This window comes from Musa acuminata, chromosome BXJ3-10 (genome assembly GCF_036884655.1).
Source record: "Musa acuminata AAA Group cultivar baxijiao chromosome BXJ3-10, Cavendish_Baxijiao_AAA, whole genome shotgun sequence".
Classification (NCBI taxonomy): domain Eukaryota; kingdom Viridiplantae; phylum Streptophyta; class Magnoliopsida; order Zingiberales; family Musaceae; genus Musa; species Musa acuminata.
The window spans coordinates 32,399,834-32,427,541 of NC_088358.1; the positions used below are offsets into that span (position 1 = coordinate 32,399,834).

The 27,708-nt window shown below is 40.9% G+C and overlaps 2 protein-coding genes across 3 annotated transcripts; both read right to left on the bottom strand.

The window, feature by feature from the left end:
- Positions 1–877: 877 nt before the first annotated feature.
- On the bottom strand, positions 878–3,616 carry LOC135651162 (actin-like). Of its 2 annotated transcripts, none has more exons than XM_065171032.1 (4): positions 3,482–3,616; positions 2,458–2,526; positions 1,298–2,305; positions 878–1,097 (listed from the first exon to the last, which is right to left on the bottom strand). In XM_065171032.1, exons 2-4 carry the CDS (start codon positions 2,515–2,517, stop codon positions 1,032–1,034), a joined length of 1,134 nt encoding a protein of 377 aa, XP_065027104.1. In that variant the 5' UTR covers positions 2,518–2,526; positions 3,482–3,616; the 3' UTR covers positions 878–1,031. The 2 variants fall into 2 exon arrangements, with proteins under 2 accessions (XP_065027104.1, XP_065027105.1); XM_065171033.1 differs by lacking the exon at positions 3,482–3,616 and adding an exon at positions 2,683–3,237.
- A 3,461-nt stretch (positions 3,617–7,077) lies between these two features.
- On the bottom strand, positions 7,078–16,145 carry LOC135651348 (probable RNA-dependent RNA polymerase 1). The gene is made up of 5 exons (XM_065171398.1): positions 15,991–16,145; positions 14,156–14,737; positions 10,856–12,753; positions 8,396–8,546; positions 7,078–8,091 (listed from the first exon to the last, which is right to left on the bottom strand). Exons 2-5 carry the CDS (start codon positions 14,669–14,671, stop codon positions 7,252–7,254), a joined length of 3,405 nt encoding a protein of 1,134 aa, XP_065027470.1. The 5' UTR covers positions 14,672–14,737; positions 15,991–16,145; the 3' UTR covers positions 7,078–7,251.
- Between the last annotated feature and the right edge of the window lie 11,563 nt (positions 16,146–27,708).

Sequence of the window (27,708 nt, forward strand, 5' to 3'; positions counted from 1 at the left end):
GCAAAAGCTTACAGCAAGAGGAGGCCCCCTCCTTTTTGTAGCCATTATAAAAAGCATTCATGAAATGCAATATTATAATGGTCCTGTGTAAACATGAATCATCTTATCAGCAAACAATCATATAAAAACGTCGAAGAGGAATCTGCAAACACTCACGGAACTTGCACAAATTACATCAAACCATGATTATACTTTTTCATCTCTCTCTGTCACAGATATTTATCCTCTTCTTTCATCACTTTATTCCTGCAATGCCTCTCTTTATGATGTGCTGAATCAGTCTTTACACCATCTGAACTCTTGATCCGGAAGTAATGACTTCCAAATTGTGCCCATTGAACTCAGAAAGGGAGACTAATCGATTAATGTTCTCCTCATGTTAAAAGGCTGAAAGCTCATTGAGATTGGTTAAGAATAATCTAATTCTTTTCAGCCTGATTAAGGTGGCCTATCAAATCTATTTTCGAGTAGGTAATCAAAATGTAAAACCAAATCTAGGTCTATTCTGCTTGAACCAAATCAGTTGGCATCATCTGTTTGTATTTACTTTTTCTCTTGGGTGACCAGAGCACATCCACAGAATTCTCTCCATGAGACATGCCAAGAGATTCTGAATCAAACACAGAGTCCCAGAAAATGAAAGCAAGCAGTTGTACACAAAAAAACAAAGGTTGCAGAAAGAACCTGCAGCAACAGATGCCACACAGAAAACTGAAGCATTTGGATATATAAATAGAGAGTGACACTTATTCAACAAAATAATAAGATAGCACACAGTTGCAACCATGTTTAGATCAGAATTATTGACCATCCCTTGCTTATGGAAAATAAAACCAAACTAAACGAATACATAATAACATCAAGAGAAAATACAACATCAAGAGAATGAAGATGGTTGCATATTTGGTCGAGGAAGAACAGCATCTCACATCATTGTCCAGACCATCATACAAGCAAGTTCCAAATTGAGAATACTGAACTACTCCTTCCATTTATGTTGTTGACCACCTTATTGCCTATCGATAGAAGATCTAGAAGCACTTTCTGTGCACGATGGAAGGACCGGACTCATCATATTCTGCTTTTGCAATCCACATCTGCAAAGGACAATAATAGTTCATCAACAGGTGATCCCAATGCATGTTCAAAGAGACTAAAAAAACATGAAAATGAAACATTAACAGTAGCCAAGATAACAATTAAGAAAACAATTTCTTGTTGCACTACCAGATGATGGTATGTTTAGCCTTCAAAGTATGAGAAAGAATGATGTTATACAGTTTCAAGTAGTGTATACCTGCTGGAAAGTGCTAAGGGATGCCAAGATAGATCCACCAATCCAAACACTGTACTTCCTTTCCGGGGGAGCAACCACCTTAATCTTCATGCTGCTTGGAGCCAGCGCAGTGATCTCTTTGCTCATCCTGTCGGCAATGCCTGTGAACATGGTGGATCCTCCACTCAGGACAATGTTTCCATACAAATCCTTTCTTATGTCCACATCACATTTCATGATGGAGTTGTATGTCGTCTCATGTATGCCTGCAGCTTCCATCCCGATCATGGATGGCTGGAAAAGGACTTCAGGACAACGGAATCTCTCAGCACCAATGGTGATAACCTGCCCATCAGGCAGCTCATAATTTTTCTCCACGGATGAGTTGGTCTTTGCCGTCTCTAACTCCTGCTCATAATCAAGAGCAATGTATGCCAATTTCTCTTTGATGTCGCGAACAATTTCACGCTCAGCAGTGGTAGTGAAGGAGTAACCACGCTCGGTCAAAATCTTCATGAGAGCATCAGTGAGGTCGCGACCAGCAAGGTCTAGACGAAGGATTGCATGTGGGAGCGCATAACCTTCGTAGATAGGGACTGTATGGCTGACACCATCACCGGAGTCGAGCACAATTCCCGTTGTTCGACCGCTAGCATAAAGAGACAGAACAGCCTGGATGGCAACATACATAGCTGGAGCATTGAAGGTCTCAAACATGATCTGGGTCATCTTCTCACGATTGGCCTTGGGGTTAAGAGGCGCCTCGGTAAGAAGAACAGGATGTTCTTCTGGTGCCACACGAAGCTCGTTGTAGAAAGTGTGGTGCCAAATTTTCTCCATGTCATCCCAGTTGCTCACAATACCATGCTCAATGGGATATTTCAGGGTTAAAATACCTCGTTTGGATTGAGCCTCATCTCCGACATATGCATCTTTCTGGCCCATACCAACCATCACACCCGTATGACGAGGTCGACCCACGATGCTTGGAAAGACGGCCCTCGGGGCATCATCTCCGGCAAAACCAGCCTAATGAAGAAGAGAAAGTAGACGAAGGCATTAGCACTAGTTTCGAATTCTATCACAGAACGATGGACCATCTTCATCATGAAAGATGCACGAATAGTAGGAAGCTGAAACATGCTGAAGAGTATTGTCAGGAGAAGTTCTTCAAGTAGTACCTTAACCATTCCAGTTCCATTGTCACACACGAGAGGCTGAATATCTTCACCATCTGCCATCTTTTATATCTGGTAGGAAAGAGGAATGCCACGTTGGGAAGAAGAAGAAGAAGAGCCATTTATCAGACAAAAAAGAATCCATAGATAATTAGATCAGAACACCCAATATAAATTTGAAAGTTATCAAGAAGCTGATTCAACAAGCACTAGTAGCAATTCCGATACCCAATACTACTTGCAGGGAAGCTTAGTTAGCTACGACACAGCATTTCATGGTTAAACCACGACGAAGAACCACATCTGAAGGCATAAATCTACCCAACGTGACAGAACCCCAGTCCCCAATCTGATCTTTAAGAATCATGAAGTGAAGTATTCATTAGGAGTTACAAGTCTCCTTGAACAGGTTATCCCACATACTTTCATGAAGTCCCAACTGCTACTTTTTATCTGGCAAATGGTGGGACTGATTCCTTAAATTGGCATAAGGAGACATGATTTAAAGCAGGTCAAATCATGAAAATTGGTAAAGAGATAAAACACCTACAGCGATCACCAACACATGAATCCAATTTGCATCTACAATTAAATCCAGACAATACAGAGCACAAGTGAATGTTGCGATTGGCAAAGCGACCCATGCCATCATTTCTTCTGCAGAAGAGTGGCAACAGGAAAATGACTAACATAAGAATCCAACAGAAACTACAATTTACTGATACAAAAATGATAAGTGATCCGAAACCAAGAAACAACAAAATTAGGGCTTTCTTCGTTCATGTATTGATCCAAGTGAAATAGATGGGGCATTAAGCAAACATAATAAATGCAGAGTCGAGCTTGCAACCCAGGCTCGAGCATCAATATTTCTTCACACATTGGAATGCGAAGTTTCGGTCAGAAACCAATGACCAAACGGAAAAAGAAAGCGAAACAGAAGACGCAGCAGACGAACAAGAGATGGGAAGTACGGATATGCAGAAATCGAAACGGGTCGGAGACTCAAAAAGTCTTTGATATCTACCACGGAAAGGAAAGGACAGGCAGAACAAAACAACGAGGGAGCGATCTCCGACTTGCTTCTGGGATCTCCCTCTGCTTCTCCCCAACGCCTGAGCTCTTAATCTCGCTTGGTTCAAGGGATGGCGCGAGGTGGGGTGGTGGGAAGCCCTGTTCGCGCGCTGCCAAGATTAGAGCGCAACGCCCGGTTCTTCCGCCCGCCCCGCGACGCGCGTTGCGAACCGGTTCCGAAATCCACGGCTTAGATTCTCAACCGGTCCATGTATTTTAATCACATCCGTACACCTGGATGACAATCTAAGCGAAAAGATTTTTGGAATATATGTTGGACAAAATATGGAGAGATCCCATAAAATCCAACCCAAGCAATTTAGTTGTCGGCATGCACACATTTTTTTCTTTTTTTTTTGTTTCTATATGATCCATTACGTCAAAAAATGTATCAAATTTTAATCACATTGGTAGTTTACGTCGCATGAGAAGGTGGTAATCATAGTAATTAATGACGTCACCAATGGCAATGTGGAAAAACTTAAACATCGAAAAGTGATTGTAAAGTCTCAGTCCAATTACGTGGAATTGACATTATAAAAAATGTTGAGGTAAAGATAATATTAGGATAGGATCATCGAGTGACATTTTGATGAATATAATTAATCAATTTGATCTTTTCTGATAAATATGTACATATATGGTATCTGAATTATCATAACTATATTAAATAAATTTATATTTTTAATATTAGTTGATGCTATTCAATTTATCTTAATTCATATTGAAGTTTTGCTTTTTTATATATATATATATATATATATATAAGATTTTTAGCATTTCTATTAACTTGGACATTTAAAATTTTTTAATATGGTACATATTTCTGAATCATTTATATATATTTCAAAATATTTTAAGTTAATTATATGAGTTTACTGATTAATCCACTAAATCACCCAATAACCTAGTGACCCGAAGGTCGGTCGGATAACCTTGCATTTTGGTTATAACATTGGTAAGATAACTATTGTTTTAAGGCACATTTTGTTATTTTATAGTTTACTCAGATTAATGATTAATATGCATTTTGTCTAATCTAGTCGATAGTGTAAATGTTTAGTTTTACACTTTTGCATTACGACATCATTTAATCAATAATATGGATTTTATTTAATGCACAATCACATAGTTCTAGTTGTTTGAATTAAAATAAAATAAAAGATTTAATGTAATCTTTGTAGTATATGATTAATAAAATTTTGTGCCGAGATTTAGAAAATATACTAAAAATTTCTTGTGTGATGCACTGAAAATAATACAAATGTTAGATATAAGATCAAATAAACGCAAGTTAATGGTACAAGAAATTATCAATCGTTTGGTTTCTTAAGATGAAGAAACAACTTGTGTTTTCAAAGCTCTATCATAACCTAAGAATCTTAGTAAGAAGGTGAGAATTTTGTACATGGAAGAAACAACAAGCAATCAAGCAATCCAGAAAACACATGAAAGAAGACAGTTGAGAGGTAGAGATGAGGACTAGCAATCAAGCTTCAGACGTGAACTCATGGATACGTATGGAAAGCCAATTATGGGTCGGACAACATCCCACGAACACAACAAGCATCCATCAGTTGCAGGTGGTTTGTCCTGGGTGATTCGGGCAGGCGACGCCGCCGCTGCCACCGTTGCTGGGGTCATTCGTGCACGTCGAATGCCCTGATGGCGGCCCGGAGCTCTTCTCGAGGGCCGCCGAAACCTGGACTGTGTCTCCCAGCCACCGTGGTTTTCCCAACGGCCTCGACGAAGACAGAGCGAGAGAACTCAGGATAACTAACGCAACCAGTCCCACCACCTCCAGCATCTTCCCTCCTCCTCGGACGCCGCCCATCTCCTCAGTTTCCTTCTGACGCTTGTCGCCTTTTGCTGTGGTGGTAGAGATCGATGGGTGGATACATAGGATGTTTCTTTCCACTAACTAAGAACTTACCATCGAAGTTTCGTTCGCAGTCGTCTTACTTGGAGTTTGGCACGAGAGGAGAGGGAGAGGGAGAGAGGGAATGTCCTTATTGGTCAAATCAAAGAGGTTTTGACCAAAATGAAACGTATTGACTTGCGTTTCTTAGTAATATTGTGTGCCAAAGGTGCCCATTGGGTAGATGACAATTCTCATTTCAATTACGTAAAAGGACACAATACTCGGTCAAATGATGTAATCAACAGGACAGTATGTTTGATCACAACCATTTCTTTTGTCAGAGATAGAAAAGAAAAAGATGAATGTCTTTTGACGTATTCTTAACTCGAGCAAAAATAAAAACAAAGGGGTTTGTATCTCTTCTCCTTCTCCTGTTCTTACAGAATACTCATTAGATTACATCTAGCAAACACCTGTTTCCAATGGTTATATCAATCTTGATTTGTTGGTTATAGGGAATATGTTAATATTTTGTAGACTTCTAACTCTCATATAATTATATAAAATAAAACTTGAGAAGAGAGAAGACAAAAGAAAGTTATATTTTCCATGTCATCTTGAATTTTCCATATCATCAATTTGAGTTTTTTTCGGATAATTAGATCGCCCAATTTGAGTTATTTCATTTGTTTTCTCTAAATAAAACGTTGCATCAATATCCAATCCGAGGCGGTCTTTTTCTAAGTCAATGGTTACGTCCGATGCAAGGAATGATGGTCTTCACACTCGTACGTCCGTAGTGGCGGGTGAGTAAGCGAAGAGACAAAGTGCATTCCCACCAAATCCCCACTACGAATGTCTTGGTTGACATGTAAACCAGAGAGTCAAGGATGAAGGCTAGACTTGGGAGTCGCCAAGGCCAAGCTTTTTACGAGAGGAGCAGCTCATCCGGTAAGAGAGAGAGAGAGAGACAACTACTAATCCTCCCGCCTCTCCATGCCTGCAAAGCTATGCCAATCCCTGGAGTGGGCTCAAACCGCGGGCGACGAGGTTCCATTCTTGAAGAGCCTCCTCCTGTGTCGTCTTGTTGGTGGAAGTGCTTCCCTGGACTAACGTTGGTGGAAGTGTCCTCCTGAGTCTGCTCGAGAGTGCGAAACTGAGGAAGAAGACGATCCCGCCCTTGTGGCTAACGTTGCTGCACACCAATACTTGCACGTCCTGTATTCTTACTGCTCTCTCTGGATTTCCTACCTTGATTCATCTGATTAATCCTTAATTAATTTCTGCTATTGACCCACCCCACAATTCATCTCATCCAATTTATGTCCAGTATATCTTAGCTTAGAAAGACAATCACGGTCTCCATAGGATCAATCGATGCCTTGGACCCCTTACCTTTACATCGACTGCACTCTGTAGTACTATCGAAGAAAGCACAACAATCATAAATTTATTTATTTCTTAAAGGGCTATTTGCTATGCATCATAAATAATCGATTCAGTAGCGAATCAGTAGTATTCACCATAACAGCAAAATTGAATCTAGAGGCTCCACCAAGTATGCACATTCATGATCATGCATCACAGGGAGATATAGAAATACCATATCTTTAGCATCCATATATAGTGTGGCAACAGCAGATAAAAAGCTAAATTGTTTCAGAACATTGTCAATCGCACACCGGTAATGATCAAACCATCTTAACCAAACAACACCGTCTACATATTACACCAGAAAACTGGTCATTGCAATAACTGCTGAGGACAAATATCAACAGAAAACAAGCACAGCAGAAAGCATCAAGTACTTTTATGTACAATTGTCGATGTTATCTACATGAGTGTCCAACGTTAATTTCTCTTCAACTCGCACTCAGGGCCCTCTCGATTGTTTGCCGCACCAAGAGCAGCTCTGCTGCAAACTTTCTCTGGCTCATTTTCTTCTGCTTGATTAATGTCAACTTATCATAGACACACCATGGAAAACTCAGGAAATGTGGCCTGTTCAAATTTTCATTGTAGCAGCCCCAGTAATCCGGGTGATAGGTCACATGATACCAAGCTGATGCCTTAGCATATTCTTCGTCTTCGTCGTGGTCATGATCACTGCTTTTCTCATTAAACCATGATCTTGCTTCTTTCCTCAGTGACCTCACTGCTCTTCCAATTGCTTCCCCGTCCTTGTTCTTTGTGAAGGTCTTTGACATTTTCATTATATGGCCACTCAGAATCTCAGCCTCTGTCTTTATGCCATAATGATCCATGAGATTCCCCAGCTTAAAATCATATTCCCCTTTGAAGAAGAAAGCCTCACTTGTGTACTCCTTGAAACCATCAACTTCCATGTCAGGGTCATAAGACCGCAAAGCAACCAGCTTTGTGAAGGCCTTCACATGGCCAAACCCTGGTGTGTGGTCTTTTATTGCTCTGTATAGCTTACCGATGACTCCTTTTGACACATAGGAAACTCTGTCTAGCTTTTCCATGAAGTCAGGGTACTCTTTGACATATAGACGAGGGGGGATCTCAGCAGGAACACCTGTCTTGGGGAAGTCAACAGCAATAGAGAAGAGTTTTGCAAGCTCTATGCACTCCATGCTTTCAGCTTTCTCTCTTGCCCTGTCAGCAAAGACTGTGTGCGCATTTGCAATGATTCCTAAGCTGTCATTTACAATATAATTTGTGAAGTACTCCATTACCTCCTGCATGACATAAACATACTACCCATGTATTAGTAATAGCCAAAGTGGGCTTTTAACTGTTGATTGCATTGATTGAACAATACAATTACAAGTAAACAAGAAAGTCAGATGGTTGATATAGGCACCAACTGGAATCCAGATGCATATATCACATGACTTTATTAAATTCAAGCATAATAATGATAAAGTAACTAACCTGGGAAATAACATGACGTTGAATACAAAACACATGTTGTAAAGAAAAATGACTAGCATATTTAATGAAAAGCTACGAGCAGGATGGCAATGAGTGTCGGGTTACTACCTCAATTGTAACATTGTGATCCAGTGTCTTGGTTGGTGCAGGAGTATATTCCATGGGCAGGACAACACGTTGTGGGATGAGTTCAGGGTCCCAGCTAACAAAATAGATATCTCCATCCAAGTCACTTCCAGAACACTCATTTGGGTGGGGTCTACAAAAATAATCATGTCATTTAGTTTGTGATAGCGAAATAGATATCTTCCAGTATCAAACATCGCATGGGTTAACCAATAGTAGATAGGTCAAAAAGTAAATAGATCAAGACAAAAATGAGCATGAGATTTGAGATCACACTTAGCAAGCTAAATATCTGTAATTTATAAAACATTACATCAGTAGATGTAACAATTGCTGAAGAAAACCAAAAATACATATATGCAGATAATATTCAGTTCATGCGGATTTAGTGTTGGTATTTTGTGTGTATTACATTGTCATAGAAATCAAGATATCCGTCGTACAAAATGAGAAACAAAAACGATTGTTCAGCCAAGCCCAATATAATCTTGGAGATGGCATGACATGTTTATTCCATTCAATAAAAAATCAATCTACTTTGAACTAAGGCAACTTAATAAGTTGTATAATTGCTCTCGATACAGACCATTTCCTAACATTACGACTTCTACAAATAATTTATCTTTCAAGTATCCATTGCATGTCATTTATTGGTGAGAAAAGTTACACGAGTTATCTATCATGACAGTGGACTTCCATAAAGTTGACCTATAACCTAACATATTTGCTAAGTCATTCAAAGAAATTGCAATTCAAATTCCTAAACAGTTGTCCAACAAAAATTTTAAAAAAATGATCAACATTTCCAAAACTTAAGCATAATTGTGTTTTAATGACAATCTCTTATATATTCAAGTTGCATCTACGAGATTCAAAGTTTCCATAATCTGAGGCATCTGATGACCTTCCCTTTTTCTTTGAGAATAACAGCCCTGTCTTACTTAGCTGTCAGTCATGAGGCACCTTATGACTTGAAAAGCTAAAGTTTCATGATAACTCATCGATGCTTTTCATTGAGAGATGTCCACAGTTAACATGATTTCTTTTTCTTAGTAGATGTTGTTTTCAAATAATATTGATCTACAGATCCATTCACCTGTGCCTGACCAATATTTGTAAAGTGATAATCAATTGTCATTCAAAACCTTTAGGTTGAATCACCTCCATGATATTAACACATTAAGATGTCCATAGCTCTGTTACACTAGAGTTAAATTCAAAAGATTCGAAAAAAGGGACTCATAATATGGACCAGTTCACTTTGTAGTAAAATATTTTGTAGACAAAGTCTATGCAGATTCTTTTCAGGAAAGAGATAAGCCTTTTACCATGTGGAGTGTGCATTAAGACAACAATATCCGAAGTACATGCAGATATGGAATGAACACAAAAAGGATGACAAGAAGCTTTCACTTGAACAAGCAACTCAAATTTGACCTATCCAGCAAACTGTAGTGTGTAGAATCACCAAAAGGAAAAGGGTTGGTTTTCAATAACCCGGAAAATTTAATAGCTTGTTTTATACTGAAAACAGCAAGCAAGGGCATACAATCAGGAAAAGAAAACATTTTAAGCATACAGGAGACGCAAAAGAAAGAAAACAGATGAAAGAAAGTATGGTTCCAGGAGGCATCCTTTTCCATGAACGGAAGTCTCAAATCTCCCCTTGAATGTGGACTCCTTAATAAAATACCAATGGCATCAAAGAAAATCCCATGAAGTCTTGACCAGATCTTATTGTCAAATATCTGAATGATTTTACCAGATAGACCTTACTAATGATGTCTATCATTGATTCTCGAAATCATGTCCATAACATTCTTTTTTCACTTGTCATACATATTTCACAGTCTGTTTCTCCTAGTCGCATCTCCTTAAAGGCGATTTATCTTCTTGAGCTGCCTTTCGGAACACATAAGTATAAAATTAACGTCATCAATTGGAAGTTAATCATGCGTCATGCAGAATTCTTATGGCTTTCATTTTTCATTTTTAGTGAAAATGGAGTCAAAACTATGGTAGTCCGAACATTTGTTCTAGCTTTCCTTTTAAACTGTGTGATACGGAGGAGATCCTATGATTTTGTATTTACCATCTGTAACTACATAATAAAAAACGTGGAAGTGGGAAAAGGACCTTGATATGAAGTTGTAAGACCTTTTAAACCCAACATTAGGGATAAGGGAAGGCAATGAGAATACATTGCCTTCCTCGTAATGAGATAGTGACTCAAGATTAGTTTTAGAACTAATATTGTGGTATCATCAAGATGTTGTTGCCTTCTATTAAGTAAACATCAATAAGCAGAAAAGGATGAATCAGCCAATTGACATGCACAAGACTTTATATTGGATATTAAGATTCAGAATAAACTCCAAGTAGGGATTATGAAGATTCAAAACAATCTCAATTTTAAAGTAGGGAATGATAGCCATGCCTCACCTTTTCCCTTTCTGTGGAAAAACAACACAATCAATCATATGGTGCAGGTCAGGAACATCAACAGCTGACAGGATTCGGACATCGCCAGGATGAAGACAGGGATTTTTGGCAACAATAACTTTCCCCTTCAGCACAACAGTACAGTGGTCCAATTCACTTACACCATTCATGAGGAGGCCATTGCCATGGAAAATTGAGCTTCCAAAGCAAGAAACTTGAACAAAGACCTGGCCATATTCCAAACTTCTAGTCTCATCTAAGCATCCCATCATTGCTCTTCCTTTTGGAACAAAAATTCTTGCCTTAGTTCTGAGTTCCAAAAGCCTTGAAGCCCTAAATGTTTGGAGAAGCATTGAAAGGAATGGTTCAGCATCAGGCTTATAGCCACATAACAGCAATTCTCTCAGTACATTGGTTGTTTCCCCTGGGGACATAAGTTGAATTGCTTCCTGTGCCTTTTCGGCATCAGTTAATATTTTGTCCAGGTCATTTACAGCTTCCTCCAGTTTTCTTTCAAAGACATTATCTTTAACTCCCAGTGTTGAAAGAAGAGTAATTAACTGACGGTTAAGGAAACATGGTTGATACTTGCTGTATGCAAGGACATCAAGTTTTGTGTTTGTCGACTCAAACTTCGACATGCTTTCACGCAAAGATAGTTTCTTCGATGATGTTGGATCAACAGCCACAACACCTTTATAGCCGGCATACCTAATTTGGAAGGCTGATGGAACTGAACTTTTCAAGCCACATTTAGTTGCTACTTTCTTAGCAAATTCAGACGATATTTTCCCAATACCGTCAGAGAACACATAACCTGCATGTTCTACATCAGGAATGAAATTGATTTCATTTCTCTCGACAGACAATGTTTCAGTGGAGGAACTAAAAGACTGACCGAGTCTAGCAGCATATTTAGCAACATTTTTAATCTTGCTAAAATCACCCATCCATTCTCTTATATTATCTGCAGTTAGCTTACTATTTGAGGCAAACATCCAAGCAGAATTTTCCCTTAGCTGACTGGATGAGAACGCAAGAAACTCAAATTTTTTATCTGCAACAGTAATACCATTTTTTAATGTTGACAATATTCTCCAATAAAGTGCAGTATGCTTTTCAGCACCAATGGAAGCAGACCGAGATGATATATCAGTTGAATGCATCTTTTCACGGTCCTCATCGACAAAAGAAATTCTCAGAAAATTATCAATTTCTTGACGATATTGGCGCAGAACACGATTGGACACATTTATCTCAGGTCCATAGAAGTACACTTTCGAAGGGGTCACCTGCACCCTGTGAACATATACCAAGCTAGAGTCTGAATCTAGGGAAATACCAGGTGAATTTATATGGCGGTTTGATTTCTTAAATTTTTTGTATTGCTCAAGTAACCATTCAGCAGGAGCGAAACAGGAGTTGTCTAAAACAGACATCATTTCTAAGGCCCTCTCTATATATTCAGTAGGTATAGAAGGACAAGGACAGACCAATGTATAGAATTTTCGATCAAGTGTTGGTCCAATAAGAGTTCCATTCTGAACCATATGATTTATCTTGAAAAGAATCTTATAAGAAACCTGAATCCCTGTGTGGGGTTCAACAATGGGGACTAGATCCAAATTTCTGGAGTAAGAATAGCCTCTCTCCAAATCATAATGACCATCAACTTCTATAAAATGAACAAAGTATTCACGAATGTTTGGAAGACTACATTCGAATGGTAGCTGCAAACACAGTGCACAAGATTGTCCAATGCTACGAGATGAAGTAAAATCTGTCGTTCTGACCCATTGATCATCTGGTAGATCCCTGAAATAATTAAGTCTAGGATCTTCATATAGGGAACCAGTATTACGTGATGGAGTTCCATAAATCTTAGGAGCCGCAACCACCTAAGCCATGTAACCTTATTAGAATTATCCAAATTTTCAAAAACATGAGAAACTAAAAACTTAGAGGAATAATTTCAGAGACAAAAACAGAATGTGTGGAAACAATTCTTCCAAGGAACACTGCCTAGATTAACAACTCATACAAGTGGATGAGTATATTAACAATTATTCTAGCCCATCATTTCGATGACAATGTCGTTGGTCTACAGGAAAAACAATTCAGGATCAATGCCAATAATTTTAACTATTAAGTAAAAACATATTTATCAGGATATAACAAAATCATAAACAACAATAGATCAAATAAAGAACTAAGAGATGCAAATCAAGGATTTACTTCCAAATACTAGTAACCACACTGCTCTATGGTCAAACCAGAATGCATTTGCTGAGACCAAGTGTTCTGGACCAGTTTAAAATATATATCATAAATATTTTAATTTTAATGGTTTTGATTAAAATTGATACTCATGATACAAGAAAAAACAATTTGAGAAACATGCATGCATCATACAAATTATAACCAAAATAAAATAGTATATAATCAGTCAAGTAATATACATGATAAGTCAATAAAATATATAAGAATAGCAGTTTAGATAAAAGATCTAAATGTACTTTATCTGTCGCAAAGGAAAGGGGGTCTAGTAACATGAAGGTCAATGTTGTAATTGCCTCCATTACATTGAAGATACCATTTTTCATGTCATATGATGCTAGTAGCATGACTGGTAGCATCAAAAAAGGAGAGTGCATACACAATGTCCCACAACTCAGTCTTTGGAAAACTGCTAATAAAACATTATGTACTTGTCAGATATTGATAATTATTGAATATTTCAAGAACTTATCAAATTGGTCTTAAGTATCAGTTTTATTTAAACAATTACTGAAAAATCAAAAACTTCCAACATATTAGAGAAGCAGATTTGAATATCGATAGATAGAGGGTTGCTATCTGCATCAATAAACTCTTGGCATCAATTGACAAGCACAAGTATATGTTGCTTCCTTAAGTGTCCACTATCTAGCATAACAGTCATATCTTGAGAAAAACTTATGGTACCTTAGCCCAGTAAAGCCCAAATTCGAACAGAGAGTCTGTTCAACATCAAAGGTTTGTGTAAATGAAACACTTTGCCCCTGTCTGTCCAGTACCAAATGCACAAATTAAAGATATGGTGGTGGCCCTTTCTAATCACCATTAAATTAAAGATATGCTCACAACAATCGACAGAAAGAGAGAATACAATCCTAAGCATGTGCCAAAGACAACACCCATAATCAGTTAATAAGTACAGCATACAGACACAAAAAAGATTCGGTGAAAGCATCTGCAGTACCAATTAATAAGAAAGGAAAAATAAATTAAGAATAGAAAATTGTCTACAGAGGAGCAGACCTGAACCACAAGAAACTGAGAATTCTGAACGGATGAGCGATGTAACCGGATCTCCCATATGCTCTCATAAGCAAGTTCAAGCTTGTATGAATGAATTCCATGGGACAGGAGAAAATAGATTTTCCTCATTTCAAATCCAAAGTTAACTTTGACATCCTCCATGCTCCGAAGAACAGATAATCGTTTTTGTGAAAGTGGACAGCCAAAATGTAATGTTACATTTTCCAAAACAAACAATGGCTTCCTTGGTTTAGGTATGATGTCACGTTCCATATTGCGAACTGTCAAGTAATGACCATCATAAGACAGTTTCCCCTGTTGGATCATGACAAATAAATCTTGGACATCTTCTCTTCTGGGGAACTGGGCAATTGCATATACTGTTGAATTTTTTGAAGGCCTTAACTTAAGTGCAATGACAGATCCCTCACCCGTATACTTCTCCAGGAACACTGTTACCTGTTTTGCAGTAACATATGAAGGAAACCGAGAAATCTGAATAGTCTTACTAGTCATTATTGGAAAAGTGTTTTGATGCAGGACTTCTTATTTTCTTGTTCACTGAAGGGAATAATATTGTACCTACAAAAGGTAAGAGTTGTAAATTTGAATCAATTGATGAACAACAGCATATAATAGTAAGTTAAACATGTGACTGGGCAGTCACAAGTACCCATCAAGTGCAAATATAGTATGCAAAGGATAGCAGCATGAAAGAATGCTGAAACAACTTCAGTAAAGGGCCTATATCAAAAGAGTAATCATGATATAATGATATAAGATCTCTAAGTAGACTAGCAACACAGAAAGATAAACAATAGCAGGAAAAAGTAAATAAAATTTTTAACTACTTCAATATGGTAAAAGTTAGAGCGTCTATTAGATTTATCCTTCTTCAAAGCAATTTTCCATGTTAATATGGTTTGGTGACAGATCACTAAGATCAAAAGATTAACATCAAGGCTAAAAGCAGAGAATTGTGACTGGGGTCAACTGACTGTGAACCCTCCAACGTTGACTCCCAGGGTACAGCAGACAGAGAATTACACTAAAAAAGAGCACCTATAATGTCTTGAACACAATTATCGATGCAACGGGGATCAACCATTTATAGTTCTCTAGACTTCAAGTGCGGTGCAAATCAACAGAAATAATAAGTTTATCTCTGGGAAAGAAAATTTTTAAATGTTGAGTGTTGGAAAACAAATTTACCAACGTAGATGGCATTAAAAGAATGTCAAGAGTCAGCCAGACGATTATTGCTTACATGCATGGCGACTTATAATTGATGAATCGTTCATAGCTTAAGTAACCTTAGAACATAGTTCTCTGTGACAACATAAGATCACAAAAAAGAATGTGCCGAACGCTTAAGTTTCTATTCCCTGGTTTCCATCACATTATATGAAAAGGCAATTTTTAGACTCAGATAGGGTAAACCTTGTAATACGATATACCAAAAGAACAGGATTATGACGAGTTGTTTGAGAAAAAGATATACTGTTGTACTCACCCAAAAAATCGTGGGAAAAGATAAACTGCAAAGCTTGTTATCAACACCCTTCGATATACATTCTCGAAAGAAAGCAAGCACATCGTATACTTTAGAGACTAAATCATTCACAAGAAGAGGCATAATCACCATCAAGAAATGAACAAGGAGCAAGAGAACCAAAACCAAGCCACTTTAATTGCAGAACGAACTGAATCAAGGCATCATCCCATCGAGACAACAGGATCAGGTACAAGAGAGATGCTTAGCTATCTATGTAAAAGAAGAAAGCAGATCACAGTTATAACATTTCAGCATCTCGAACAACCTACGGAGAAATTACCATGACAACCAGCAGACGGAGCTCCTCGAATCGATCAGAACAACAGAAAAGGTCCGATATTCAACGGGAAGGCCTTGATCGAAGACCTTCCTCACCTCTAAGCAAATCCCCAGAAAGCAGGCGAAGAGGTTCATCGACAAAAGGAAAGGGGAGGGTTTTTAAAGAGAACTCCGTCACTGCCAACGAGTGAAGCGAACAGCAGAACTGACAAGTGGGCCCACAGCGCATCCAATCGACCGCCGGCGTCAACAAGTCAATTGCGTCGCTTCGTGTGGTGAGAAACATTAAACATTATTCTCTTGCGTGCTTTTTCTTAGCATTGTCACCATATAAAAGAAGAAATATTCTATAAGAAGATATATACGATCTCGATTATGATAAGTTATCGAAGAATTACTTACATATATTGTGCTGACTTAGCTTGACTAATTCTATTGCTATAATAATATATTGGTAGCTTAATATATTCATGTAATATCCCATTAGTCTCACATCAAAAGTGAACAAGACTAAGATCGACTTATAAGGGTCTGAGTATGCTACTATCAACTTCAGCTTAAGCATTTTGATCAGTGATTTAGATCAAATGAAGTTGATAGATTAGTTAGCCCATCAAACCCGAATCATTATAATATATATATATATATATAAGGTAAAAAAAAAAGAGAAGGAAAAAGAAGCACATCGGCCATCGACGTTTCGTCGAATGGTTGATCGGCACAACGATCATGGCGTACTGGTACGAGTCAACAACGAGTCTGTGTGCTTTGTCGTCTCTCCCATCACTCTACGAACCCTCGTCCTTGGTCTTGCTGGGTTGTTTCTTCGCTGCTAAGTTTTCTCCTGCTTTGTGCAATTATTGGCACAACGGCTCAGCCCTTTGCGCTTTGTTCCTTCCATTGATATTGACGCGGTGCTTTGCTTTAGTCGAGCAGTATCGGTGAAGTGTATGTACCCTGCTTTATTCTTTGTTTCCTGGGTAATGCTGTGTGTGATGGCAGCTTCCCTATCTCTAACCGATAGAAAGTAGGGGGCGACTGCATATTTTGGAGCAAAACACTTTATTATGGATGGAATCACGTCAACTTTTATTTGTCGAGGGAACCAAATGTATGGGTAATTTATTAAAGTAATAATAATAATAAGATTTTACAAGATGATTGATATCATCATATTTGATTTTTATCATGATATCCCTTTTACCAAGATACCCTCTATAAATCAAATAATGACTGCCAATATTCGTTGACCGTATTTGACTCTGGATTTTTTTTTTGGGTTAAATCGGTTTGTTTGATATTAATTGAACTAAACTGGTTCAAAAAAAAATCTAATTATTTGATTAGATCCGATTTAGACTTAGATTTATCTTTTTTTTTCTTTAAATTATCACGTAATATCTTATTTAACAAATACTATAGAATAAGGTTGTCAGTGTCAATCTTTTTTGTCACTAGTTGTAATCATCACCGTCGTCGTCAATTGAAACTCCATTAATATTTGTTGGCTTAACCTAGTGATGGAACGAGCTGTAGCCGTCAATTTTCTATTGGGCCTCGATGGTTGTGATGGTCGTTGTCAATGGGTAAGAGGTCAACATTGCCTTCCCGTTGAGCTTTAGTGGTCGCAATTGTCATCACCTTCTCGGTAAGTGTCAGTGGTCATAGTCATTATTACGAGGATAGGATGTCATTTTCACCTTTCCACTAAGCTTCGAGGGTCATCGTCGTCGTCAAAGAAAGATGTTATCCTTATCAACAAAGCACAATGTAGTCATCGCCTTCCTTCCAACAAAATGTTGAATCTCAGATTTTGATGATGAAGTCAATTGTCATTTGTTGTCTAATCTATGTGTTGAGATAAATGTGCAGGATTATCTACGATGAAAGTTAGACAAGCAGCAGGAGTTACGCCGGAGTCAAGTTCATGATCACATTGGAAGTTCGAGAGTTCGACGGAAGTTTGGACGGTCGTCGGAGGTTCTGCGAGAACAGATCCGAGAAGTCCAGAAGCTTGCCAAGCGAAGCTCGTCAGAACTTGCCAAGTGGATCGTCGCAAAGTCCAGGAGTTTGCCGGAAGTCCGTAGGAGCATCACCGAGGGTTCATCGGATGATCGACGGAAGTTCGCCGGAAACTCGCCGGAAGAAGCGATTGACACACCGAAGCAAAGCTGCAGAAATTGTCTTAGATTTAAACGTAGTTAGCATGTTGATTAAGTTGGAAAATGGGAGGTGATCCCATTGGCTTAATCTTGGGGCAATTGGGCCCCTGAAAGACTGAAATTGGGCCGAATGGAACTAACCATTCGGACCCTGATTGCACCAGGAGGTGCAACCGCTTAGGCCGGGAGGTGGCACCGCCTGGGCTAAGCCTCCCAGCGAGACTGGGCGGTGCAACCTCCCCAGCCGGGAGGTGGCACCGCCTGAGCTCAGTCTTCGAGCTAGACTAGGCGGTGCAACCTCCTTGACAGAGAGGTGGCACCGCCTGAGCTCAGTCTTCGAGCAAGACTGGGCGGTGCAACCTCCCTGACAGAGAGGTGGCACCGCCTGAGCTCAGTCTTCAAGCAAGACTGGGCGGTGCAACCTCCCTGACAAAGAGGTGGCACCGCCTGAGCTCGGTCTTCGAGCTCTGCTAGGCGGTGCAACCTCTCCAGTCAAGAGGTGCAACCGCCTGATCCCGGAATTCCGGGATTTGATCGTTTTGAGCTCCAAATTTGAATTGGGTTGGGGCCTATAAATACCCCACCCATTCAGCACTGAAAAGATACAGACCTACACCGAAATCTTTGCTAGTCATAGGTGCCCAGCAAGCCAATCACGTGAGTGATGGCACGTGTGACTTGATACATAATCTTTTTGCTTATTATATTTTGGCATATATCACTTTATAACTATTGCATAAATGCATATATATATTGTGATGTCCTTGGATTTGTGCAATGGGAATCGGATCGTGATGAGATCACCATAATGAGATCGATTCACCTTTAAACACATATCCTAAATAATCCCGGTCATAGGTTACTCAAGAGAGACATCGTGATAACCGGATAGACTGGTGTGCTATATACCCGTCCATATGATGGATGCAGCTGGTCTCATAGCTGCTCGTGTAGGGACACTAGGGATACAGTACAGGTGCTCATTGGAGAATGAGTTCACTGATTGATCCGCTTACGAAATGCTGGATGGTTGATGATGCCTTATTGTCAGACAGCGATTCCGTAGTCCTAGTGGTGTATTTGGTCCTTAGACTTGAGACACCAAGGATGTCCTGTATGAGTGCTCCACTCTTTGATACCAGACTTATAGGTTTGGCTGTCCCCAGATCTAGTACAGCTGGTCATTGGGAGTGGTAGTCGACCTTACGAGGGCTATTGAGTGTCAATAGAGGATCATCCACTCTCGGCGTCATGAGAGGAATATCCTATGTGTTCTTGCTCAGACAAATCCCTGGCCAGGGTCATTCGGGTTGAGAGAGAAAGAGTTCTCCGGGAGAATCCGATTAGAGCGAGACTCGAGTAGAAATCGTATGGGTCTGACAACACCATGCTCGATATACGGTCTCTAGGATATTAGATGGATGAGGGACTATAGGTACATGGTAACTGAGGACAGACATGTCCAATGGATTGGATTCCCCTGTATCGTCTGGGGACTACGGCGTAGTGGCCTAGTACGTCCGTAGTCGATGAGTCAAGTGAATTATTACAGAGATAATAATTCACTCAGTCAGAAGGAGTTCTAACGGGTATGACTCACGGCCAGCTCGATATTGGGCCTAGAGGGTAACACACATATGGTAGGCATTGCGATGAGTAGAGGTTCGGATATGAGATATCCGACGGAGCCCTTGTCTTATTGGATGCAGATCCAATACCCACTAGGGAAGGACCCATTATGGTTTGACACGGGATCTCTATAAATAGTAGGGATTCACAACCTATCTGGAGTTTTGAGGAGCGTCGTCGCAACCCTGTTGTGTGGATCACCGCTAGAGAGGAGGACGCTTGACCTCCTTCACCCTCTCATAAGGATCTGCAAGGAAACAGGGATATACGATCTCCATAGGTAACACAATCTCTATACGCAGTTTTGTGTTTTGCGGATTTTTCGCACCAATTTTCGCACGACGAACATCTTTTTGGGAATCGGGGATTTTTGTTTTCTTGTTCTTCCGCTGCGCATATGATGTCGCCCCCAATGATTACCCAACAGTGGTATCAGAGCCAGGTTGTTCGTGCGAATGATTGGTTTTGAACTGCGTGTATTGTGTTTAGGAAGAATTTTGACGTCAAAATCGTTGACGCAAAAGCGAGGAAGGTCAGCAACAGTTGCTGCCCTCGATCTGCATGCCTGCAGCCACTTGCAGCGGCAGCCGCAGCCGAAGCCAAGCAGCACAGCGCCGGCGCATGCGCAAGCGCTGTGCCTGCAGCAGCCGGCCGGCGGTCTGCTTGCAGCAGGCTTGCTGCCGACGGGGCTGGCAGCCCACGGGCAGAGCAGGGCAGCGACGCAAGGAAGCGGCGCCTGCCGCCGCAGGGCAGCGACGCCTGCCGCCGCTGCTCCCGCGGGCGAAACCCCCCCCCACAGGGGCGGCCGCCCGGCGGGACAGCACCGCCTGCGCAGGCAGCGGCGCCCGAAGGGGGCGCCCACTGGCAGCGGCATCGCCGCCAGCGGGCGTGCCGCCTGCAGGCGAGGGCAGTGCCCTCGCCCCGCCGCACAGGCCGCCGCCGGCAGAGTGGCGGCGGCGGCAGCAGCGAAAAGGGGAAAGGGTATTAGGGTTTTCTGGAAAAAGACAGTTTTGCCCCTCTGAATTTGAGAAATTCCAGTTTCTCTTTTTTGTCCAAATTACGAAAATACCCTTAGGAATTGAGAAATTCTACATGTCCCTGATTTCAGAAAAATATTAATTAATTAAAAGGTTTAGTTGATTATTATTTTTATTATTATCTAGTAGTCCTACATGATGATGATTATTTATACATGTGATGTATGATGTGTGGACGGATGATCATGGACCGTGTGATGTGTGTACTTGTGATTATTATTATTGAGGTCTGCGAACCTCCATTATATTTCTCGTTTATTGTCGGGCCTGCGTGCCTATGATTAAGTTGTAATCATATGAGGAGGTGCAGCGGGAGCATGAATGCGATAGCGGGACCCACGAGACGGACGATCGTGATGCATGGAGATGCATCAAGATGTCGACGAAACCGACGAGGACGAGATGGACGATCACAGGGCATGGAGATGCACCGTTGCACACATAGATCTTGATGTGAGTGATTAGGCCTACTGGCTCGGGCCTAATCATATTAGGTTGTGGTCCATGATCATCTGGTGTGATTGCTTATACACATACTAGATATGTATATTTATTTGCATGCGATGTAGATATATATTAAATATGTATATGTGTGACATGTCATATTAGGAGACCAAATTATAGAAACATCTCTCGATAATATTAAGTCGGTAAACGTGAGGCAATTAGATTGACCCACGTGGCCTTCCATCGTTATGAGTAGGAACCGAATCCCGGTGTAGGTTGAGTTGGTCGAGTCCCTCGAGACTCACCTATATCGCGATTCGCTATCTTGCTTACGACATAGAGATGTCACCGGTGACCTGAGGACATGGTATGCTTGGTCGAGTCCCTCGAGGGTATATCATCAAATCAGACTCATCTTGTAATGAAGGTGTTGACTTAACCGAGCATCATAGTTGGTCGAGTCCCTCGAGGCCATGGTGATTCGGAGGCCGAACAGGACGGGAATCACAAGGAGTTGTGATCGGCAAGAGTTGCCTACCTTTTAGGCTTAGTGTGATTGGTCGAGTCCCTCGAGGTTACACTAAGACGCTGATTGGATCCTGATCCCCACTAGAAGTCTGCCGGAGACTTCTGTTTCACGTGTTGAGGGTGTCGCGTGACTCGTTAGTAAAATAGTGGGAGCATATTAAGATAGAAGTCCATATCTTGATAGTTTATTTCTTGCAAAATCTGCATGTTATTCATTTCTGCTACATCTTTATTTTCAGAAAATATCGTTTTCAAATCCCTTACGTGGCATACTTGATGTCAACCGCTTCGCTGGTCCAAATTATACGGATTGGCTCCGTAACTTGAGAATTGTTCTCACAACGGAGAAAATCGTGTACGTCCTTGATACAGTGATGCCTACGCCCGAAGAAGGCGCAAGCGAGGATGAGATCGCTCGCTACGTGAAGTACATTGATGACTCCACTCTTGCTCAGTGCTATATGTTGGGCTCTATGACTCCAGAGTTACAGAGACAACATGAAAAGATGGATGCCAGATCCATTCTCCTACATGTCCGCAAATTGTTTGAGGAACAGGGAATGACTCAACGATATGAGATATCCAAGAGCCTTTTTCGCGCAAGGATGACTGAGGGGACACCGGTCCAGAACCATGTCCTAAAGATGATCAAGTGGATAGAGAAACTCACAGGTCTAGGAATGGTCCTAGAGGATAACTTGTGTGTGGACATTGTGCTTCAGTCCCTACCAGATTCCTTTTCATAGTTCATAATGAATTTTAATATGAACAAGCTTGAGGTGACTCTCCCAGAGCTCCTCAATATGTTGAGGGAGGCAGAGAGTACTATTAAGAAAGAGAAGCCGGTTCTCTACACTGGTGAGACCAGAAAGAAAAGGAAAGCAGAAAGGTCCCTTAAGAAGGGAAAGGGCAAGGGCAAACAAGGTAAAGCAAATGTTGCTAAAAAGATCCAGCAAAGGACAAAGGCCAGTGCTTCCACTATGGTAAAGATGGGCATTGGAAGAGAAACTGCAAAAAGTACCTTGCAGAAAGGGCGAAACAAAAGCTTGATGAAGCTTCAGGTACATTCATGATCAGTCTCTATTTGTCAGAATCTTATGATAACACATGGGTATTGGATACCGGTAGTGCTTATCATATATGCAATTCGTTGTAGGTTCTGGCAAGGCATAGGAGACTTGAGAGAGGCGAGATGGACCTCAAGATGGGTAATGGAGCAAAAGTTGCTGTAGTAGCTATTGGTGAGGTCGCCTTACATCTGCCTAGTGGAGCTTTTAATGCATTAGATGCATGTTATTTTGTTCCTTCTATTATCAAAAACATTATCTCCATTTCATGTTTAACAGTTAATGGATATAAATTTGTTTTTGAGAATAATGGTTGTTCAATATTATTAGATGATAAGATCATCACGAAAGGAACATTGCATAATGGTTTATTTATGTTAGACACCACTCCACATATCATGAATGTAAATGTGTCTAAGAGGAAACGAGATGAGGTGAACAGTGCATACCTGTGGCATTGTAGACTAGGTCACATCCATGAAAGAAGGATTCAAAAGTTGCTAAATAATAGATATCTAGATCCATTCGACTATGTGTCTTATGCAACTTGTGAGCCTTGCATTCGTGGAAAATTGACCAACTCTCCATTTAGTGGAACTGGAGAGAGAGCCACTGAGTTGTTGGAACTCATACATAGTGATGTATGTGGATCCATGTCAACTCATGCCATTGGAGGTTACTCCTACTTCATTACATTTACTGATGATTTCTCAAGGTATGGATATGTGTACTTAATGAAATACAAGTCCGAGGCCTTTGAAAAATTCAGAGAGTATAAGAATGAGGTGGAGAACCAGACTGGAAAGAGTATCAAAACTCTTCGATCAGATCGAGGAGGTGAGTACTTAAGTACAGAGTTTACTCAGTTCCTCAAGGACCATGAGATATTATCCCAATGGACACCTCCTTACACACCTCAGCTCAATGGTGTCTCTGAAAGGAGAAATCGTACTTTATTAGATATGGTACGGTCCATGATGAGTTTCGCTGACCTACCCATCTCATTCTGGGGATATGCCCTAGAAACCGCAGCTTACCTTCTGAACAGAGTTCCAACTAAGTCGGTAGTGTCTACACCATATGAGATATGGAAAGGGAAGAAGCCTGATCTTAAGGTTGTTAAGATTTGGGGCTGCCCAGCCCACGTTAAAAGACACAACCCCGATAAGTTAGAATCAAGGACAGAGCGATGCATATTTGTGGGATACCCCAAGGAAATTTGTGGGTATTACTTCTATCATCTCGAGGACCAAAAGGTCTTTGTAGCTAAGAGAGCAGTGTTCCTTGAGAAGGAACACATTCTTGGCGCAGATAGTGGGAGAATGATAGAGTTGAGCGAAGTTAGAGAACCAAGCTCAAGCACCACTCTACAGCCCAAGTCTGTTCAGGTACCTAATACACAATTTTCAACTTTACGCAGGTGTGATAGAGTATCTCATCCTCCTGAGAGATATGTGGGACATATTAGAGGAGAGGATGTTGAGGATATTGATCCTCAGACCTACAAGGAGACTATTATGAGTATAGACTCCGGGAAGTGGCAAGAAGCCATGAATTCTGAGATGGATTCTATGTACTCCAATAAGGTTTGGAACCTAGTTAATGCGCCCGAAGGTATTGTACCCATCGGTTGCAAGTGGATCTTTAAGAAAAAGATCGGAGTAGATGGAAAGGTAGAGACCTATAAAGCAAGGCTAGTGGCTAAGGGGTATCGTCAAAGGCAAGGTGTTGACTACGACGAAACCTTCTCACCCGTAGCAATGCTAAAATCCATCATAATTCTATTGGCTATTGCAGCACACTATGATTATGAGATCTGGCAGATGGATGTGAAAACCGCATTCCTCAATGGGAACCTCGAGAAGGAGGTGTATATGATGCAACCTGAGGGATTCGTGTCCAAGAATTGCCCAGATAAGGTGTGTAGGTTGCTTAGATACATTTATGGACTAAAGCAAGCTTCCCGAAGCTGGAACATAAGATTTGATGAGGCAATCAGATCTTATGACTTCGTTAAGAACGAAGATGAGCCTTGTGTATACAGAAAGGTAAGTGGGAGCGCTATCACCTTTTTGGTGTTATATGTGGATGACATCCTCATCATTGGGAATGACGTAGGAATGCTATCCACAGTAAAGACTTGGTTATTTAGACACTTCTCCATAAAGGACTTAGGGGAAGCATCCTATATCTTGGGGATTAGAATCTATAGAGATAGATCCAAGAGGATGCTTGGCTTGTCTCAGTCCAGGTACATAGAAACCATTGTCAAAAGGTTTGGCATGGAAAATTCCAAAGGGCAAACATGAATATGATATCTTATGCCTCAGCAATAGGGTCTATCATGTATGTCATGCTATGTACTAGGCTTGATATAGCGCATGCTCTGAGTGTCACGAGCAGGTATCAGGCGGATCCAGGCTTGGAGCACTGGAAAGCAGTAAAGTGTATCCTTAAGTACTTGAGAAGGACTAAGGATCTTTTACTAGTATATGGAGGTAATAGCCTTAAGGTTGAAGGCTTCACTGACTCAAGTTTTCAGTCTGATGTCGATGATAGCAAGTCGAATTCAGCGTATATGTACACCTTGAATGGAGGAGCAGTGTTCTGGAAGAGTTCCAAGCAAGATACCACTACTGACTCGACCACAGAGGCGGAGTACATTGCTACATCGGATGCAGCAAAGGAGGGAGTCTGGGTGAAGAAGTTCATCACAGATTTGAGAGTCGATACAGATAGCGACAAGTCGACTTCCTTATATTGCGATAATAACGGGGCAATTACTCAAATAAGGGAACCCGGGTCTCATCAGAAGTGTTCTGAGGAGGTTCCAACTTATCAGAGAGATCGTAACCCGAGGATATGTAGCAGTGGAAAGAGTTCCATCCGAAGATAACATTGCAGATCCACTGACAAAGCCGTTGTCTCAGATTGTCTTTGAGCGTCACAGGAGTCTGATGGGGATCAGACACATAGGTGATTGGCTTTAGGTCAAGTGGGAGATTGCTAGTCATAGGTGCCCAGCAAGCCAATCACGTGAGTGATGGCACGTGTGACTTAATACATAATCTTTTTGCTTATTATATTTTGGCGTATATCACTTTATAACTATTGCATAAATGCATATATATATTGTGATGTCCTTGGATTTGTGCAATGGGAATCGGATCGTGATGAGATCACGATAATGAGATCGATTCACCTTTAAACACATATCCTAAATAATCCCGGTCATAGGTTACTCGAGAGAGACATCGTGATAACCGGATAGACTGGTGTGCTATATACCCGTCCATATGATGGATGCAGCTGGTCTCATAGCTGCTCGTGTAGGGACACTAGGGATACAGTACAGGTGCTCATTGGAGAATGAGTTCACTGATTGATCCGCTTACGGAATGCTGGATGGTTGATGATGCCTTATTGTCAGACAGCGATTCCGTAGTCCTAGTGGTGTATCTAGTCCTTAGACTTGAGACACCAAGGATGTCCTATATGAGTGCTCCACTCTTTGATACCAGACTTATAGGTTTGGCTGTCCCCAGATCTAGTACAGCTGGTCATTGGGAGTGGTAGTCGACCTTACGAGGGCTATTGAGTGTCAATAGAGGATCATCCACTCTCGGCGTCATGAGAGGAATATCCTATGTGTTCTTGCTCAGACAAATCCCTGGCCAGGGTCATTCGGGTTGAGAGAGAAAGAGTTCTCCGGGAGAATCCGATTAGAGCGAGACTCGAGTAGAAATCGTATGGGTCTGACAACACCATGCTCGATATACGGTCTCTAGGATATTAGATGGATGAGGGACTATAGGTACATAGTAACTGAGGACAGACAGGTCCAATGGATTGGATTCCCCTGTATCGTCTGGGGACTACGGCGTAGTGGCCTAGTACGTCCGTAGTCGATGAGTCAAGTGAATTATTACAGAGATAATAATTCACTCAGTCAGAAGGAGTTCTAACAGGTATGACTCACGGCCAGCTCGATATTGGGCCTAGAGGGTCACACACATATGGTAGGCATTGCGATGAGTAGAGGTTCGGATATGAGATATCCGACGGAGCCCTTGTCTTATTGGATGCAGATCCAATACCCACTAGGGAAGGACCCATTATGGTTTGACACGGGATCTCTATAAATAGGAGGGATTCACAGCCTCATAGGCTAGAGTCTTTGTTTGCCTTTCCTATTCTCCTCTCCCTCTCCACCTCAGAGCAGGCCTCGAGTTTTGAGGAGCGTCGTCGCAACCCTGTTGTGTGGATCACCGCTAGAGAGGAGGACGCTTGACCTCCTTCACCCTCTCCTAAGGATCTGCAAGGAAACAGGGATATACGATCTCCCTAGGTAACACAATCTCTATACGCAGTTTTGTGTTTTGTGGATTTTTCGCACCAATCTTCGCACGACGACGAACATCTTTTTGGGAATCGGGGATTTTTGTTTTCTTGTTCTTCCGCTGCGCATATGATGTCGCCCCCAATGATTTCCCAACAATCTTGATCTTTTCTGTGATTCTAAGAGCTCAAAAGTGTTGTAAAGCCTTTAAGTCTCCTCCTTCTGTTCTTCAAGTTTTTGAGTTGTAAAGTGAGGAGAGAAAGGTCTGTAAAGGTTGTCTCCTGAGCCTGTCAAAAAGAGAGAAACTGTAAAAGGGCAGTTGGTCTTCGCCTATTGAAGGAAGGCCTCTAGTTGACGTCGGTAACCTCATCGGTGGAGGAAGCCAAAAGTGGAGTAGGTCAAGACTGACCGAACCACTCTAAATCTCTGGTTTGCGTTTATTTTGAGCACTTTATCATTACTGCAAACCTCCTACATAGCTACTGCTCTCTGCGCTTTTACGAACGAGTT

Coding starts and splice junctions, on each gene's coding strand:
- LOC135651348 (XM_065171398.1), bottom strand. CDS start 14,671: ATGACTAGTAAGACTATTCAGATTTCTCGGTTTCCTTCATATGTTACT. Junction 12,754..14,155: donor CTCAGTTTCTTGTGGTTCAG/GTCTGCTCCTCT, acceptor TACATGGCTTAG/GTGGTTGCGGCTCCTAAGAT. Junction 8,092..8,395: donor ATCACAATGTTACAATTGAG/GTAGTAACCCGA, acceptor TATGTCATGCAG/GAGGTAATGGAGTACTTCAC.
- LOC135651162 (XM_065171032.1), bottom strand. CDS start 2,517: ATGGCAGATGGTGAAGATATTCAGCCTCTCGTGTGTGACAATGGAACT. Junction 2,306..2,457: donor ATGGAACTGGAATGGTTAAG/GTACTACTTGAA, acceptor CTTCTTCATTAG/GCTGGTTTTGCCGGAGATGA. Junction 1,098..1,297: donor CCCTTAGCACTTTCCAGCAG/GTATACACTACT, acceptor TGTCCTTTGCAG/ATGTGGATTGCAAAAGCAGA.